Source organism: Tigriopus californicus, chromosome 4 (genome assembly GCF_007210705.1).
Source record: "Tigriopus californicus strain San Diego chromosome 4, Tcal_SD_v2.1, whole genome shotgun sequence".
NCBI lineage: Eukaryota > Metazoa > Arthropoda > Copepoda > Harpacticoida > Harpacticidae > Tigriopus > Tigriopus californicus.
Window position 1 is genome coordinate 2,593,948 of NC_081443.1, and position 14,426 is coordinate 2,608,373.

Below are 14,426 nucleotides of genomic sequence, written 5' to 3' on the forward strand. Positions count from 1 at the left end.
ATACTTTCTTTCCAGTCTTCTTTGAAATTAACGTAAATGGGGTTTCCAAATAAAATTCTGAAATACTCCCCTTACACATCATCAAAATGTTTTAAGTTGGCGTGATCTGTGTGTTCAATGTGTGTTCACTTTTCATTAAAAGTACAATCTTCTCTCAAAAATATGTTGAAATAAAAAGCTCATCCATGAACTCTGAACTTGTTCTATACAAATGTTAATGCACGCATTTCCAACTGCTTCTCGCGAATTTGAAATTTGTTCGTTGTTTCAAGAATCTAAAAATTTTGAACGTCACTACTTGTTATGTGCAATAATGGGAAACCCTTGGCGTCATTTTAATGCCTTTGATAATAATTCGTTCCATTCTGTAAAAACTATTTGAGTCTGGACGAAAATGTTTTCAAACACTTTTCTTTGTTAAAGTTTAAAATCTTGTTGGAGTGACGTGTATCTCATATTTTTCTTTGACAGTTTAATAACTTTGCTAATTATATTCTGTGCCGACTGAAATTTTCAACTTCCACTGGTTGAAGCATAGGGCAAAGTGGTCAAGGACCTAAGCTAAGGAACGAAAATATCAGTTGATATTATTCGCACTTTTTTTATTGAACTTTATTGAACTAACAAACTTAAGACTCTTTAGGACGGTCTGTTCATTGATAACGTTGAAGGCACTTTTAGGCTAATGAGCCATCTAACTTTTAAGGCCACAACACAACGAAGCAGTCATAAGTACATAGTACACTACATCAAATGAAATGAATTCAATAAATTTTTATTAATTGCTTCTATTTATCTTTCTAGCATTCTCTCTCATTGATCCCCGATTCCTAAATATCCTGGAACTTTGATCGATATCAGTCTATTTGGACTGTATATAGGTAATAGTGAACAATCTGGGTAAGAGGGCGAGATTTCATTTTTTCTCAAAATATTAGGTCAGTTTTGCTCCTAATTTCGCTAGTTCAATGCTTAGCTGAGTATTTTGATATGCTTCACAGACAGAAGTCAACTGGGTTAGTTAACCAATCCTTGAATACACGGATTTTGAAACGTAACCTCTCCTATTGTTAGATGTATCTCTGTTGCACATATTTCTTCTCCACAAACTCAAATTTTGACCCATTACGTTCTTGATTGTCTGATCAAAAAATGCAGATTGAGAGACAACAAAAGCGGTAAAAAACGGCGTTAACGTCATACAAAGATTTTTGGAGGTCACTTTTAACACCTTTTCAGCTTCATAGTTCTTTGATAAGGCTTGATAATTTCAGCTCTTATCCTTGATTCCATTTATTCATTGAAAGGAAGTGTTCTTTTGACAATGCATTTTTTGAAAAGCACCATTTGTACTTATGAACATACGTACAGAAAATACTATAAAGCCTTAAAAGATTTTTGTGCTTTCCTATTACTTCTGTTTAGTAAAATGCATAGCTCTTTATTACCTTTACTCTAAAGAAAATTAGACCAACGGCCTCCCGAAAATTCCCGATGACTCATCAGACAATTGTTCACAAACTTTTCCCTTTCGTTTCCTTATTCAAGAAAGTACCCTTGGTAAAACAAAAAACGTAAAGATTTGTTTAAATGACTATTGGTTTAGACTAAGCATGTATCATCTCTATCTCCATGTTCAGGGACAATGCTCAAGCACATATTTTGACAGGGACGACTTCGTGGATCATTCAGTGTGATATCCCTGCTGTTGACTTTCCTTGTTCTCCCTTGGGAATTGGCCTGGTTACTGTCCGAAAAAGTGGAGAGCATTGCTAAGCCATGAACTCTTCAAGAATAGTCTGCCGGTTGTCGTTGACCACTTACTAATAACAACAACTTGTCGCCTTGACATTCGATTTTGGAGGCTTTCTCCTTGATGTCGGGCAGAGCTTTGCTCCAAAGTGCACCTAAAGCTTCGATCTGAGACCAAAATCAAAATATATCCCGGTAAGAGTGCAAGTAACTTTACATCAATGGCAAGATTGGTAGTCGTTTTTTCTGCCTCCAGAATACCATCAAATATCCATTATTCGCTTTTGAAAGACATGCGGACGATTGTGTGTAGTGTGCATGTGTATCAAAATGATTGAAGCGAGTTAAGCTGAGTCTTCATCTGGTCTTCATGCTTCGAAGTCTCGATCTGTCATGGTATCGCACATACAAGGACTCCATGTTCTCAGGAGTGGAAACATAAGATCCAGAATCCTGTTGGAACAATGTTATTGAGAGAAGCAACTTTGGGTGATTAACGAAATTGGTAGATTAAAAAAGTTCGGAAAGTTTCTCGTCCATTGCCCGAAGAGTCTGAAGCAATTCCTTTATCCTTTGATCATCTATACCAAGTCTAAACTTACGTCGAATACGTCTAGAAACGTTCCAGACATCCAGAAAACACACTGATCAAAGCAGGAAAACGCATTTTAAATGGCATCACCTTTTTTTGTAAGTTGCACGGTCAAAGGCGTTGGCAGTTCAGTGATTATTTACATTTTTCAGGCAATAACTGAAGTAAAAGAATGATTTTAGCAATTTCACGTGACTTCTGTTTGCTAACAATTAATCGTAGATTGGTTATTTTATTTTCAATGTTGACGATCAATTCACAAAATTCAAATTGATTAATAATCTGGATCAATTAAATTACATTCAAACATAAATTGCCAAAACCTTTTTGTATTTACATTTCACATTTGAAACTAAATTAGTTCCCATCGGAGGAGTTTGCAGAAAACGTTTGTGAAGTTTCGTGAATTCAATCTTGTTTTGTTTCGCCGCTTTGGCAAAAGAGAAATTAAGAGCTCTTAGAAACTAGTTTTGTCGCAATTTAGGAAAGATGCACCCTTTTAGGTTTTTGTCCCAATTAACGAAGTTCGAATTAGCTACGGTTCGTTTTCACATCGCATTCTTCGTTTCCACTAAAAGAAATAAATAACGAAGATAAGTACCAGATGCTTTGGCGTATTAGCAGTATCCTTCCGAAGTCTGTTCCAATGTTGGAAATAGTGAAGAAAGTTTGGGAAAAGGTCTTTGAATTCTAATTAGGACCAAAATGGGCAGGCAAAATGCAACAGGAGCGAATTGAAACGAAATTTCCCCCAAGAGGGAAATAATTTTGGGCGCTATAATCTTTGCCGATAAATTTTGTCTTTTAAATTTGTTCGGCTAAAGTTCGATACGACCTTTTTAATTCAAATTTACCACGAATTCAAAGGCCGGATCTTAGATGAACTATGTCTCGAGCTGACATTATGGATTTCTTTAAATATCATGAAATTCTAAGTAACAACAAGGAATGGCATTGACTGACCTTTATTTCTAGAAGGATGTGGATTCAGCGAATTGGTTTGTGCTTCACAGCAATTGTGACTGTTATACCTGGGCTTTGGGGGTCCACTCTGTACCCAAAATGTTGGATCAAAGATGGTGAATGTTTGGATCAAAACAAGGGTCCGCTTTTAAAAGGAGTCAAGCCACAAATCAACCAAAATATTGTCGGAGAATCAATAGGCGATATTACCAGCTTAGACGATTGTGTGTCGAAGTGTGTCGAAAATCCAGATTGTCGGTAAGCGAGAACATCTTAATGGTTCCATTGCTCAATGATTAAGCATTTTCATAGTGTACCGTAATCGCTTTGATTACTAAGCATTTGACCCAAAGAAATGCTGCGATTTCATTTTGAAGAAAGTTGATCCAGCCTTTTCAACTTTATAAAGTAATGCTGTAACAGCAGAATTGCAATGGAAGACTGCCTAATAAAGTACGGCTATGGAATCGGTCATACACCATACTAGATACTAGAAACAATTTAACGCAATCATTTTGTATTCAATTTGTCATCAAAATATTTAGAGCTAAAGTTGTTCCATTGATACAGTGTCCATGACTGTTAGTATTATAGTAAAACGGCAATATAGCCTCCATAAACTTGATGTGATGTCGCCTGACCTTCGCGTGCTTTCAGGTACTTCACATACTATGCCAAGCCAATATTTCAGGAGAAAAGGAATCAGTCGGATTGTCAATTGGTGGGATTCAATTTAAGACAAGCGTGCTTCAATCTGGAAAACACGTGCGTTCTATTGAAGAACTGCCAAATCTTTAATTCAACATGTGCGTCCTGCAAGGTGAGTAGATGAAAAGGGATTCTACGTACGAGCGCATGGGACGCCTGACAACATACACGAGGTGACTAATTGAGATTCAACGGAATTCACTTTTTATTGGACAAACAGGATCGGGGCTTGCGGTACTTGAGCCCTCATGATCAGTTGTTTCATCAATGTGGGCAGTTGTTGAAGCCGATCTAAAGATGGTCTGTTGTTTCAAGGGCAAGGCTTCGTCCGAAATTCTAATCCGCCTATCTTGGGCCAGGATGGGATATATTTTAAGTCTGAATCTCACAGCCGCCTTCGATGTTAGACTGGGCGAATATTGGCTTGTTGTCTTGAGTTCCTCTGATTGCATGCCCAATAAGCCCCTGACCTTGTAAATGGTGAATTTTCGATAATGCCTGTTGGCTAAGATGTATACGATGGGATTGATAATTGTTGAGCACCAGAACATCACATAGCCAAACACATGCCAACCTGGGTTGTTGTGGCAAGGTGGCATTGGGTCCACAGCCATGAGCACCGATCCAGGGATGAAGCAGATCACGTAGCAGGTACAAATGATAAAGAACGTCTTGGTCAGCTCTCGTTCCCTGGTTTGGGATTTGCGGTGGAAATTGGGCTTCCTCCCGGGGTTGGTGATGGATGACCGCATGGCGTTTCCCGTGGAACAGACCTTCCGCAGAATGGCAAAGTATGAAATCAGGATCACCAAGCAGGGTGCCAATACAAAAATGGTGGAATACACGTGAAGCCACGCCAAGGTGTCATTGTTATGGAGAAAGGTGCAGCTAAAAGTTTCCTCAACGTAGCCGTAGTGACCGCCGATACCGACTATAGGCAAACTCATGGCCACGAAGGAAAAGATCCAAATACTGATGACACATGTGACCCCTCTACAACGGCTGAAGAGGCGGTCCAAATTTCGGCGAAAGTAGATGCCAACAAACCGATTAATACTGATTAGCATCATGCTGAGACTTGACACACCCACATTGGAGTAGAAAAAAAACGGGAAAATCACACAAGCCACTTCCCCTAAAGTCCTGTCACGGGTGAAGAACCTAAATTTGGGAAATTTGATAATTGTGAGCAATGTTCGTACTGGGCATTAGGGATTTTGACCAACCTGTGAGCCAACAAAGGCAGGTTGAAGAAGCTGAAGATTAGGTCTGAGATGCTCAGAGACACCAAAAAAGGAGTGGTCGAGTGTTGGCGTAAGAAATTGGACCCAAGTAGGGTCACCAGAGCAGAAGCGTTACCAATGATCCCAAAGACGGCGCAAATTACCGCAAAGGAGGCGGCAATTGTGGAGGAGGTCTCATCAAACACCACTATTCCATCCGATAATTCGACACAACTTGAAATCATGACCTTTTTGAGATATCCGAAAGGCAGCTGCTTCCATGTTATGTACGCCCCTGTGCGCTGTCTGGGAAGCTTCTACAGATCAAGACCAAGTTGGCATTTGTTATCAGCGCCTTCCAACGCTCTCACTTTATTTATATGATTGCAAGGTGGATTCTGGATACGTACGCTTATCAATCAGTTCATTCCAACATCATATTCTACCATTCTAAGATAGGATGAGACGCTCCATTCAATCATCCATCGCCTCTAGCTACAAAATGAAGGAACTTGGTGTGCTCATTTCACTCTGGATCCAAAGTTTTTTTATATCTTTTCGCAAAAACAAATCCGGAATGTGTCCAACATCTGTGTTCATTCATTTCATTATTGCAGACTGGGATCAGGCCTCTGGTGGACCCCAAGGAGGAAAAACTTACCGTCATATTGAATGGGCTGACAGACGATCGAAATTTCAAGGCCACGGAAACTCCTCAATACAGCGAGACAGACGCCGCTATTAGCGAATTAATTATAAACTCGACCCGTACTTGTGAGCTCAAGAGCATCGGATTGAAACCTCGTTATGGATCGGCTGCCGGTTTCATCAATGGAAAAGTGAGCTCAAAAGCTAACTTGTTCCCAAATGGGTGGCGTTTAGTGTTTAAAATCGCTCCTCCTGATTCCAGATGATCAACTGCGGAGGGTATTCCAATAACGAATCCAGCTATCTGGCCATGTGTCAGCATCAAACCGCCAAAGATCAAGATTGGGCAAACACCGCCTCTCCTTTGAATGTGAAACGGGCCTTTGCCGCCAGCGTGATCGTTCCCAAGACCGACGACCAAACTGAAGTGTTGTATTTGATGGGCGGGTACAATAGCGACGATGGGTTCTTGGATAGCGTGGAGAAGTACGACGCGACCGCTGACACCTGGAGTGTGGCCACACCCATGGCCGAACCCAAATCCCACTTTTGCTCGGTCATGGCCGCTCCGGTGAGTATGGCTACGTGCACCGAGAGTTGGAGGATGTTTGTAAGGCATGGCTGGGAAAAGAATGCAATTATAGCTTTGAGCGTCTGTATTGTGTGCTCGTAATTCCTGCGAGCTGTCAATAGAAAACAAATCGGTTTTCGAACAATGGTTCATTCCAAACCAAAAAAGTTATCTCTATGCAAATGATCTCTTTTCATTGGGAATCTCTCCCAGTCACGGACTAAATTCTGGGATTTTTTATCCATTTTCAACGCTAGCTTGTCTAAGCTGTAAAGAAGGGAAAAAAATGAATCATCATTTGTCATCATAGACTGTGGATGGAAAGAGGTTCGTCTACACCATCGGTGGATGGAATATCGATTACTTGAACACTGTTCATCGTATGAGCATTGGCCCAGATGGAACCGGAACCACGTGGACGCCCGTATCCGGTTTGAAGGTGGCCAGGAGTGATCATGCTTGCGCTGAAGTCCAAATGGGATGGGATCAGGGCATCATGGTGGCGGGAGGCTACCGAAAGGACGGCGCCTGGCTCAGCTCCATTGAGTTCTACATCTATGACAAGGGTACGTTTTAAAGCTTGAACCACCCTGATGACCCAAAACAAATTGGCTCATATGTCTGGCGAGTTTCACGTTTCACATAACCTCGCTCAGCTCCGTTTCCTGGAAACTTATGCCGAAGAGCACTCGCTCGCCTCTTGAGAAATACGTAATTGGATGCAACTCCAATTTCAGTTGTTTTACGTCAGCCGGTTTATTATTATTTTTTTTAGGGGACGAGTGGCAACTTATCGACTTCCTGCCCTACTTAGTGAACGGTCGCCATAACCATGGTTTCACCACCCTGTCCATGAAGCCCGCCATATTTGGCGGATGGAACAACGGATCCATGAATTCCATTGAGCTTCTTAATGACTGCAAGACCCCGAAAACTTGGGAGGAACAGGCCACCCAGCTTGTGGAGCGACGGGAGAGATTTGCCACGGTGCGAATACCCAAGAGCTTTGCTGCTGATTGCTCGATGCCGTAGAAAGGCTCTCTTCACAAGGCTGGATTACCATTGTTTCATTGACTCCCTCTGTCTTTTCTCTCATCCATGGATTTGGCTTCTTTTCTGAAATTCTCCCCTTCCAATTCACTTTCTCTCCTTCGTTCTCTTTCGTAAAGTACTCCTAAGTTGTTGTTTTCTTTGGAGGAAAAAGCAAAGAAATTTTGAAGAAAACGTCAAGCCCTTGTTGTCCGGTTTACATCGGTTTTCCCGGCCAACAGAGAATACAAACCTGTGTAAAAGCAATTCGCTGTAACGACAAGAGTTGGAACGGAAAAGTCTGTGATATAAATTCAAATGTAAGCTGAGGCCCAGAAAGGTTCGTACTTGAGGCGTAATCACATTCCCCCACATTATGCTTTGTAATAGGACCTTCTGAGGAGGCTCTCGTTTGTTCTCTCTCTTTTTGAATTAGCCTCATTTCGACACAGACACACAGAAAAACAACATTGAATACGCCAGAGTACAGTTCGCTGCGAATCTGTGATAGCATATGGAATTTGAAAACCTACCTGGATTTGGCGCATATTCAAACCTTTATCAACAGTATTATTGTACCATGTACATGTATGTATCTTCTTGGGAGTTGAGCGGACGTAGTCGGTTGCATACTTCAAAAGCAGTCCGTTTTGTTAATAGAAATGTGACCTACGTGCGTATCTACAATTTGTACATGCACGACGATGTGAAAGCTTTAGGCTATATCCTGAAAACCCACTTTGATAACATGCTCAGACTGGAATTATTTACTCGAAGCCCATTGAAGACCCATAAGTCACCATTGTAAATAGGCTAGTCGAGGAAAGATGCCTTGATGTGGAGAGTGGGGCTCATTGAAGCGTGAGTGGAACAACGACGAGTCTGCTCTTATCTTGGAGGCAAATCAATAAAAGATGATATTTTATGTGATCGAGTGACTTTGTAGACAAGGCTTTCAGGATGATCCTGAATGTATAAGTGATCCTCCTTCTCTTCCTCAGGGCTGTTGGCCTTTTGGTCCTTGGATTCCTCGGGTTTAAGGCCATGGCGGTGGTCCTTCGGGAACAATTATTGGTGGCTACCACCCAAGTGGAACTATCCTAAAGTGTGGGGTTTTATTGTCTTGTTATTTTGGCCATGGGACACTTTAAGCAATTTTGCAGCTGTTCCCATCGGTCGTGGTGGTGGTGGTGGTGGCAAACCAATGTCGCCACAGACAGAGAAACAGCCCTTGAAGCAAAAAACAAGGACCAACTTGCTATTCGATCCTCCTGACAAATGCTTCGCCATCAGCCATCACCCTGCAGGGATTGCTTGACGATCAACCATTGTGAAGGTGTCCCAAAACGATAACCATTGAATTGCCATCCACCCTAAATCCGACAGATCTAATTGCAAAGGCAATGGTTGTTTAGAACGTTCATGTAAAGGACCCTGCACGTGGTCGGATGGCCTATTAAGGCATTAGCATAATTCTTGAGTAGACTTTTCCACCTCGAACTCTCAGCCCAATTCCCTAAAGACCATTGGAAGAGCTGACTCAGAAGCACCTTGTTGTAGCCTTTCTGAAGGTATTTAGCTTTCGAACATGGATTGAGACCACCTTCTTGTTGCATTTCTGGCCTCAAGTTTCATTACTGTTTTTCTGATTGCTTGTCAGTTGTCATCCACTCTTAACGATTGGACGGAGACAGGTAAGGGGTCAGCGTGGGAAGAAACCGCCATCTGATCTGGGTTCTACCCGTTCCATTGACATTAATATGTAAATTATCCTAATGCTAAACTTCATGGTGATATTACTGGCACAAACGTATCAAGGTTGACAAGAAATCAAACACGGGTAGATCTCTCTCTATATATTTATGTTTAATATATGTTTAAAAAGGAAACGCATTCGGTTAGGATTTGTAGAGGGTGACGAGGTTGCCAAGAGCGGAAATGATTGGCACAAAAAGGTTCACTGCACCAATAAAGCTCTCGGTCTGAACTCACTTCTGCTCCTCCTCCTCCTCCTCCTCCTTCTTCTTCTCCTCTTCCTCGTCCCTTGGAACTTGGATCAAAAGTGAGTGGTGTTCGTTCGCTCGGTCGGTCTTCTTTCTTCTCATTCTTAGCTCCTGATTCATGACCTCTGTTGGAATGAGTTGGGACGACTATCTCAATATGAAAAGCATTGCCGCATGAACCCGCCGCTCGACGAAGGAGACTTATGTACTCTTCAGACTAGTGGTTGTGTGTGAGTCTGTGAGTGTGTGAGTTAGTGTGTGTGTGGTGGGCGAATGTGCCTTCGCACACCAATAGACCTGTATGTATGTATATGTATGAATGTACGTATGTAAGAGTTCGAAGGTCTTTGTATCACCATTCTTGGGCCATGGGACGAGAACGCGACGGCAATGACGACGCTGACACAGCCTCAGTGGCTGATGAGGATGATGAAGGGAGTGAAAAAGTTTCCCTCCTAGCTCTCTTCAAGGCTAAGAACACTGCATGATCCTTTTAACTTGAACTTTGGCCACATACCCGGAACGGGCTCATTTTTAGGCCGACAGATAAATGAATCTCTCACTATCGTTTCTCTCATTCCCTGACCCCATCTTTCTGAAATTGTAACCATTCACTTCGGAACAAAATGCTCGTGCGTACTTCCACTAGCTCAAGGTTACACAGACAAAAGGAATTGTGGAAAAAGAGGAAGTAGAGGTTGAAGAGGAAGAAGGATCTGGTGGAAAACCCTAGCAAATGGAAGGGGTCTCGAACGGTCAAAGAAGTCATGGAAAACGGCTTTTCATGTGCCTGCCAGAAGCATCGGGAGAGAGATCGGGATCGAGTTCACATGATCATGAAAAAGACGAAGTTATGATGGTTGTTGTTCTGCCATTCGTAAGATTTCGTAATTCGAAAGACCTCTTCGGATTCTCTTGTCCTCGTTGGAATCGAGAGAACACGAGTTCGTGAGCCAGAACTTTGTCGTCAACAATTTTCTTCACTTTACACCCGTCCTTTTTCCGATTGAATCCCATCGACTCCACACAGTAGAAGAGAGCCCTCCCATCGGATGAGAGAAAGACCTTCATCCGGCGAATGAACTTGGCTTTTAGCTTAATAGTCCACCTCTAATGGGGCAGATCGAAGTTTAACTTCAGAGAGCTGCAGCAGCGATGGATGGCGGATGGATGGATGGATGAATGTAGTGGTCGAGGCCATGGTTGTTCGTGGTTGTTGAGCTCAGAGTCGTCCTCTTGGTCTCCCTGATTCTAGGTACTGTATCTGACTTGAGGAGCATGTCGTAGGTTGAATGAAGTACATCTTCGTACAACGAGCGATGGTTGCGGCGGTTGGGGCGGTGGTCATGGTGGTGCTATTTGGACGGGACCATCAACCTGGATGAAACGATCTTTTGGGTGGTCGGCCCACTCAAGCCCGAGAGCACACTCGGGCTTGTTATGTGGTCGATGGTTACTCTCATGTGGAGCAAAAGTGCTGGCAGGAGCCCACACACCACCACAAGATATTTGTTCAAATTTGAATGCCCAGAACGGCCAGAGTTCTCCTCCACGATGGCCGCTCTTTGTTCTCCTGCAAAAGAAGGAACAAAAGTTTGAGTCCTCAAGGACTAAAGGGAAAGGTGGATTCTCTCGTGTCCCACCGGCTTGAGGAGGCCCAGAAAGAAAAGCGAAAAGCGAAAGGCTAAGCAACAAAAATCTAAAAAAAAGGTAAAAGAGAGAAAGGATTCAGTGGGCTCTAGATGATCCAGTCTGGAGTTGCATGGAAATTACGTTGAGATGCCCTAAGAAATAATGGATTTGACTCCATTTTAAGCAGATTCAGGTCTCTCTTTCCTTCTCTCTGGCTCTTGCTCTCTACTCGGTAATCGAGTACGTGGTCGTTGGTTCCAGAATTCCAGGGTTAATGGACCGCGAGGGCGTTTTGAATGTACTATGTAGTGTGGTGGTGTCCCTGGTGGGCCAGTGAAACGCAAACGGCCAAGAAGGGCTTCTTTTTTCCTTCAAATCTTTGGCAATAGAAACATGAAGGATGGAATAAAGAGACTGCTGTACGGCCAAGGCGGCAAACGGCCAAGAAGGGCTTCTTTTTTCCTTCAAATCTTTGGCAATAGAAACATGAAGGATGGAATAAAGAGAGGCAAAACGCAGAACGAGCCACAGTACCATACTACATAGTACAATTTTACTCCCCAATCCTGGGAGTATAATGAATCACTTAGATGTGCTTTAAGTGCACTTGAGGTGAGGAGCATAGATGAACATTTGGTGGGGAGGGGAAGAAGGTTTCTTGAGCCTTGGCTCACCAGTCAAAATGAAATTTTAGAAACCCTCTCCCTACATCTCTTCTCGGGCTCAACATGTAAGCTTTGTACTTGATTAGTATCAGCGTTTCACTTGAAACCTGCCACAATCTCAGTAAGGAGAGATTCAATAACACGCCCGAGCTTGTATTGTTTCCTTTTGCGTTTGATCCAAGTTTTTGCGGGGAGCGGTGTGTTGTCATTGTGGATCGAGGACTCTGTTCCAAACCTTTTCCATGTTTCAGCCCCAATTCAACGGGATGGAAGCATATCTCCAAGAGTTCCTGGACGGTTTGGCAGACTAGCTATCATACTCTGGAAAGTGTTTCAATCAAAAAAAGCCTCGAAATTAGCCGGGCTGAAACGATTATCAACTCTCAGCCAAGAGCCAACTCCTCGGTCTGATGCAACGCTGGCGTTTCTCTCTAAAGTGAACTCTAGAACCCTTCTCAAGCAGAGTGCGAAGTGGAACGTGAGTGAGCAAATTGAAGGAATTAAGATGACAAACAACCAGGAGACGCTTTGAGCCACTACTGATGCTCCTAGATGAGGGCTCAACTCACTGTTGAACTTTGAAGAGGGTTCACTTCCCCCGTCCGATTCCCAAGATCCTGTCCATCCCAAGGAACGCAACTCATGGTATTTAAATGTCGATGAAAAGGATAGATAGATTTTCAGAATTTGTCAAACTACTTCCGGGGAACTACGGGTAAATTATGTAATTATTATCAAGAGGTAGATAACGTTTTGCTAGTTTATTCGAGAAAAATAAAAGTTGCAATCCCGCGCAGTACGAGAATAGCCTTGCCAATTTCTTATTCCTTGGAACGGGTTTACTTCTCGAGGATGCAACCGCTAATGCCATCATACAAAAGGGCATCAGTCGAGATCAGATGCATATCGTTTCCCGACCTTTCTTCATTGAGGCTGGAATGTTTCATAATCTTAATTGGATCACGTTAGTGTGCTAATGTAGTATAAGGCTTTAAATGCAACCAAATTATGTACACACGCGAGTTCATCTCGAGATCAGACCGGTTATTTTCTTCCAGTAAGGTTGAACCGTTTCTTGTTTGCTTTATAGTCGCCGTTCATGGAGCCATCAAGGACTTTGATTGCCGTTTAAGAGGGTCCTTGGCAAAAACTGTCCCCTCACTAAGTAAACAGCCGCCCAAGCATTTCCAAAGTCGAAACTTACTCTACTACAGTATATACCGTCTCTAAAGTAGTTCAAACCCCTCTGCACTTGGTGCACTGAACATACAGACTACTACTACTACTCCTACTACTAGCCGGAGACAAAGGCAAGCCACCCGGCGGAAGTGAAGATCCCTCATTTCCATCACAAACTTCAAAGTCTTGAGGAAAAACCTGCAGACGATGCAGCTTTCACTGCACTCTTCTTAGACCTATTGTTCACTTCGTATCAGGCCTGATGAATGTAAAATTTCCATTTCAAAAGGGAAAGTCCATTGTCGCTTGTCTAAGATGCCACCAAGTCAAATCAGTTGTCTCCTTCACTCAGTCAACTCGAGTCAGTCAACTCAAGTGAGCCGAATGGGGCCTAATATGCATGGGAAATGTCCAGTCAAATTTGGGTCTTTCCTGTCTTTCCGACTGACTGACTGTCTGTCTGGCTCACCTCTTTCATGGGTAACAACCGGACTGCTTTTTTGGAAGTTTTTCCCTCCCTCTTTTCCGCCCCCCTCCCCTTAAAGAAGAGCATTCACTCAATTCGAAACCCCAAATAAAATTGCCTGCCGGAAGAATAGAAAATGAAGCAATTTAAATTCCTCTTTCTCTAAGGTTAAATTCTTTTGCCAAAAAAGTGGACCATTGGCAATGGAAATGAAGTTGGGAGTGTTCCAGTAGAATCTTATTCCAAACGTTGGTAAACAAACGAAGATGGGAAATATGAACTGATACCCCCTCGAGCAAACCACTGAGGAAAAAATGGTTTCCTATGCAAGTTAGCTTTATCAAAACCATGAATTGACGTTACAAATTTCTGGCTTGGTCTCAAACGTGTGAAATTTGGAAAGGGTTAATCAGTTTCGTTTTGTATCATATGCGCTAAGATTACGTTGGATAGGATGGTACATCAATTTGACGGCTACGTCTACCATTTAAGGTCACTCGCTTACTCAAGACATTGGAGAGTGTTCATGTAGGTTGTAGTTATTTGTTGGGCACTGTCTTAAGAAGTAATATGCATTGTGACAAACGCATTACTAGATCTGTTCGATTTCGAAAGTGTTTGCATACACACATGGCAGCTATTGAACCAACACTTTATCTACTTAAAGCCAATGCTCAGTTCTACGACGCAACATTGCGGAGAAGAAGTTGTTTTGTCGGAAGGGGAAAATGGGAGAAACTTTTTGTCACAAGAAACGAAACATGTGGCTTCCAATTAGAGCAAATGAAAGTCAACTTGACAAACTTTAAGTTTTGGTCGACAAATTCACAGAAAACATTTGAACAGTTTGGAAGTGGTATTTTTAACGAACAGGGATTGGTTATCTCAATATAGCTGTTTGAACTTCGAGTTTCGAGAAAAGGCTAGAAAAAGACAAGTCCGTCCTAAAATCTTCCATTCACAGGATTTGTGTCGATTCGACGAAGAATTGTCCG

The 14,426-nt window shown here is 42.5% G+C and overlaps 3 protein-coding genes across 5 annotated transcripts in view; 1 reads left to right on the plus strand and 2 right to left on the minus strand.

Annotated features, from left to right (window-relative positions):
- The first annotated feature begins 1,810 nt into the window (after window positions 1-1,810).
- On the plus strand, window positions 1,811-8,411 carry LOC131879860 (uncharacterized). 2 transcript variants are annotated; one of them, XM_059226311.1, is made up of 7 exons: window positions 1,811-1,947; window positions 3,320-3,565; window positions 3,965-4,127; window positions 5,856-6,077; window positions 6,149-6,457; window positions 6,768-7,023; window positions 7,233-8,411. In XM_059226311.1, exons 2-7 carry the CDS (start codon window positions 3,324-3,326, stop codon window positions 7,487-7,489), a joined length of 1,449 nt encoding a protein of 482 aa, XP_059082294.1. In that variant the 5' UTR covers window positions 1,811-1,947; window positions 3,320-3,323; the 3' UTR covers window positions 7,490-8,411. The 2 variants fall into 2 exon arrangements, with proteins under 2 accessions (XP_059082294.1, XP_059082296.1); XM_059226313.1 differs by having other exon boundaries at window positions 1,842-1,947; window positions 3,323-3,565.
- LOC131879862 (protein trapped in endoderm-1-like) lies at window positions 4,155-5,579 on the minus strand. Its single transcript, XM_059226315.1, has 2 exons — window positions 5,242-5,579; window positions 4,155-5,176 (listed from the first exon to the last, which is right to left on the minus strand). Exons 1-2 carry the CDS (start codon window positions 5,481-5,483, stop codon window positions 4,204-4,206), a joined length of 1,215 nt encoding a protein of 404 aa, XP_059082298.1. The 5' UTR covers window positions 5,484-5,579; the 3' UTR covers window positions 4,155-4,203.
- Window positions 8,412-9,327: 916 nt separating the features above from the next.
- Window positions 9,328-14,426, minus strand: part of LOC131879863 (zwei Ig domain protein zig-8-like) — a 39,922-nt gene continuing 34,823 nt past the window's right edge. For both annotated transcript variants that reach the window (XM_059226316.1, XM_059226317.1), the window contains one exon: window positions 9,328-11,062. In XM_059226316.1, coding sequence (XP_059082299.1) covers window positions 10,845-11,062 — 218 coding nt within the window. In that variant the 3' untranslated portion in view covers window positions 9,328-10,844. The remainder of the gene's footprint in view (window positions 11,063-14,426) is intronic.

What these genes read in the sequence shown, in the direction of transcription:
- LOC131879860 (XM_059226311.1), top strand. Translation starts at nt 3,324, where the DNA reads ATGTGGATTCAGCGAATTGGTTTGTGCTTCACAGCAATTGTGACTGTT. An exon ending in GTCGAAAATCCAGATTGTCG is followed by an intron (nt 3,566 to 3,964) that starts GTAAGCGAGAAC and finishes GCGTGCTTTCAG; the next exon opens with GTACTTCACATACTATGCCA. An exon ending in CAACATGTGCGTCCTGCAAG is followed by an intron (nt 4,128 to 5,855) that starts GTGAGTAGATGA and finishes TCATTATTGCAG; the next exon opens with ACTGGGATCAGGCCTCTGGT.
- LOC131879862 (XM_059226315.1), bottom strand. Translation starts at nt 5,483, where the DNA reads ATGATTTCAAGTTGTGTCGAATTATCGGATGGAATAGTGGTGTTTGAT. An exon ending in CTGCCTTTGTTGGCTCACAG is followed by an intron (nt 5,177 to 5,241) that starts GTTGGTCAAAAT and finishes TCCCAAATTTAG; the next exon opens with GTTCTTCACCCGTGACAGGA.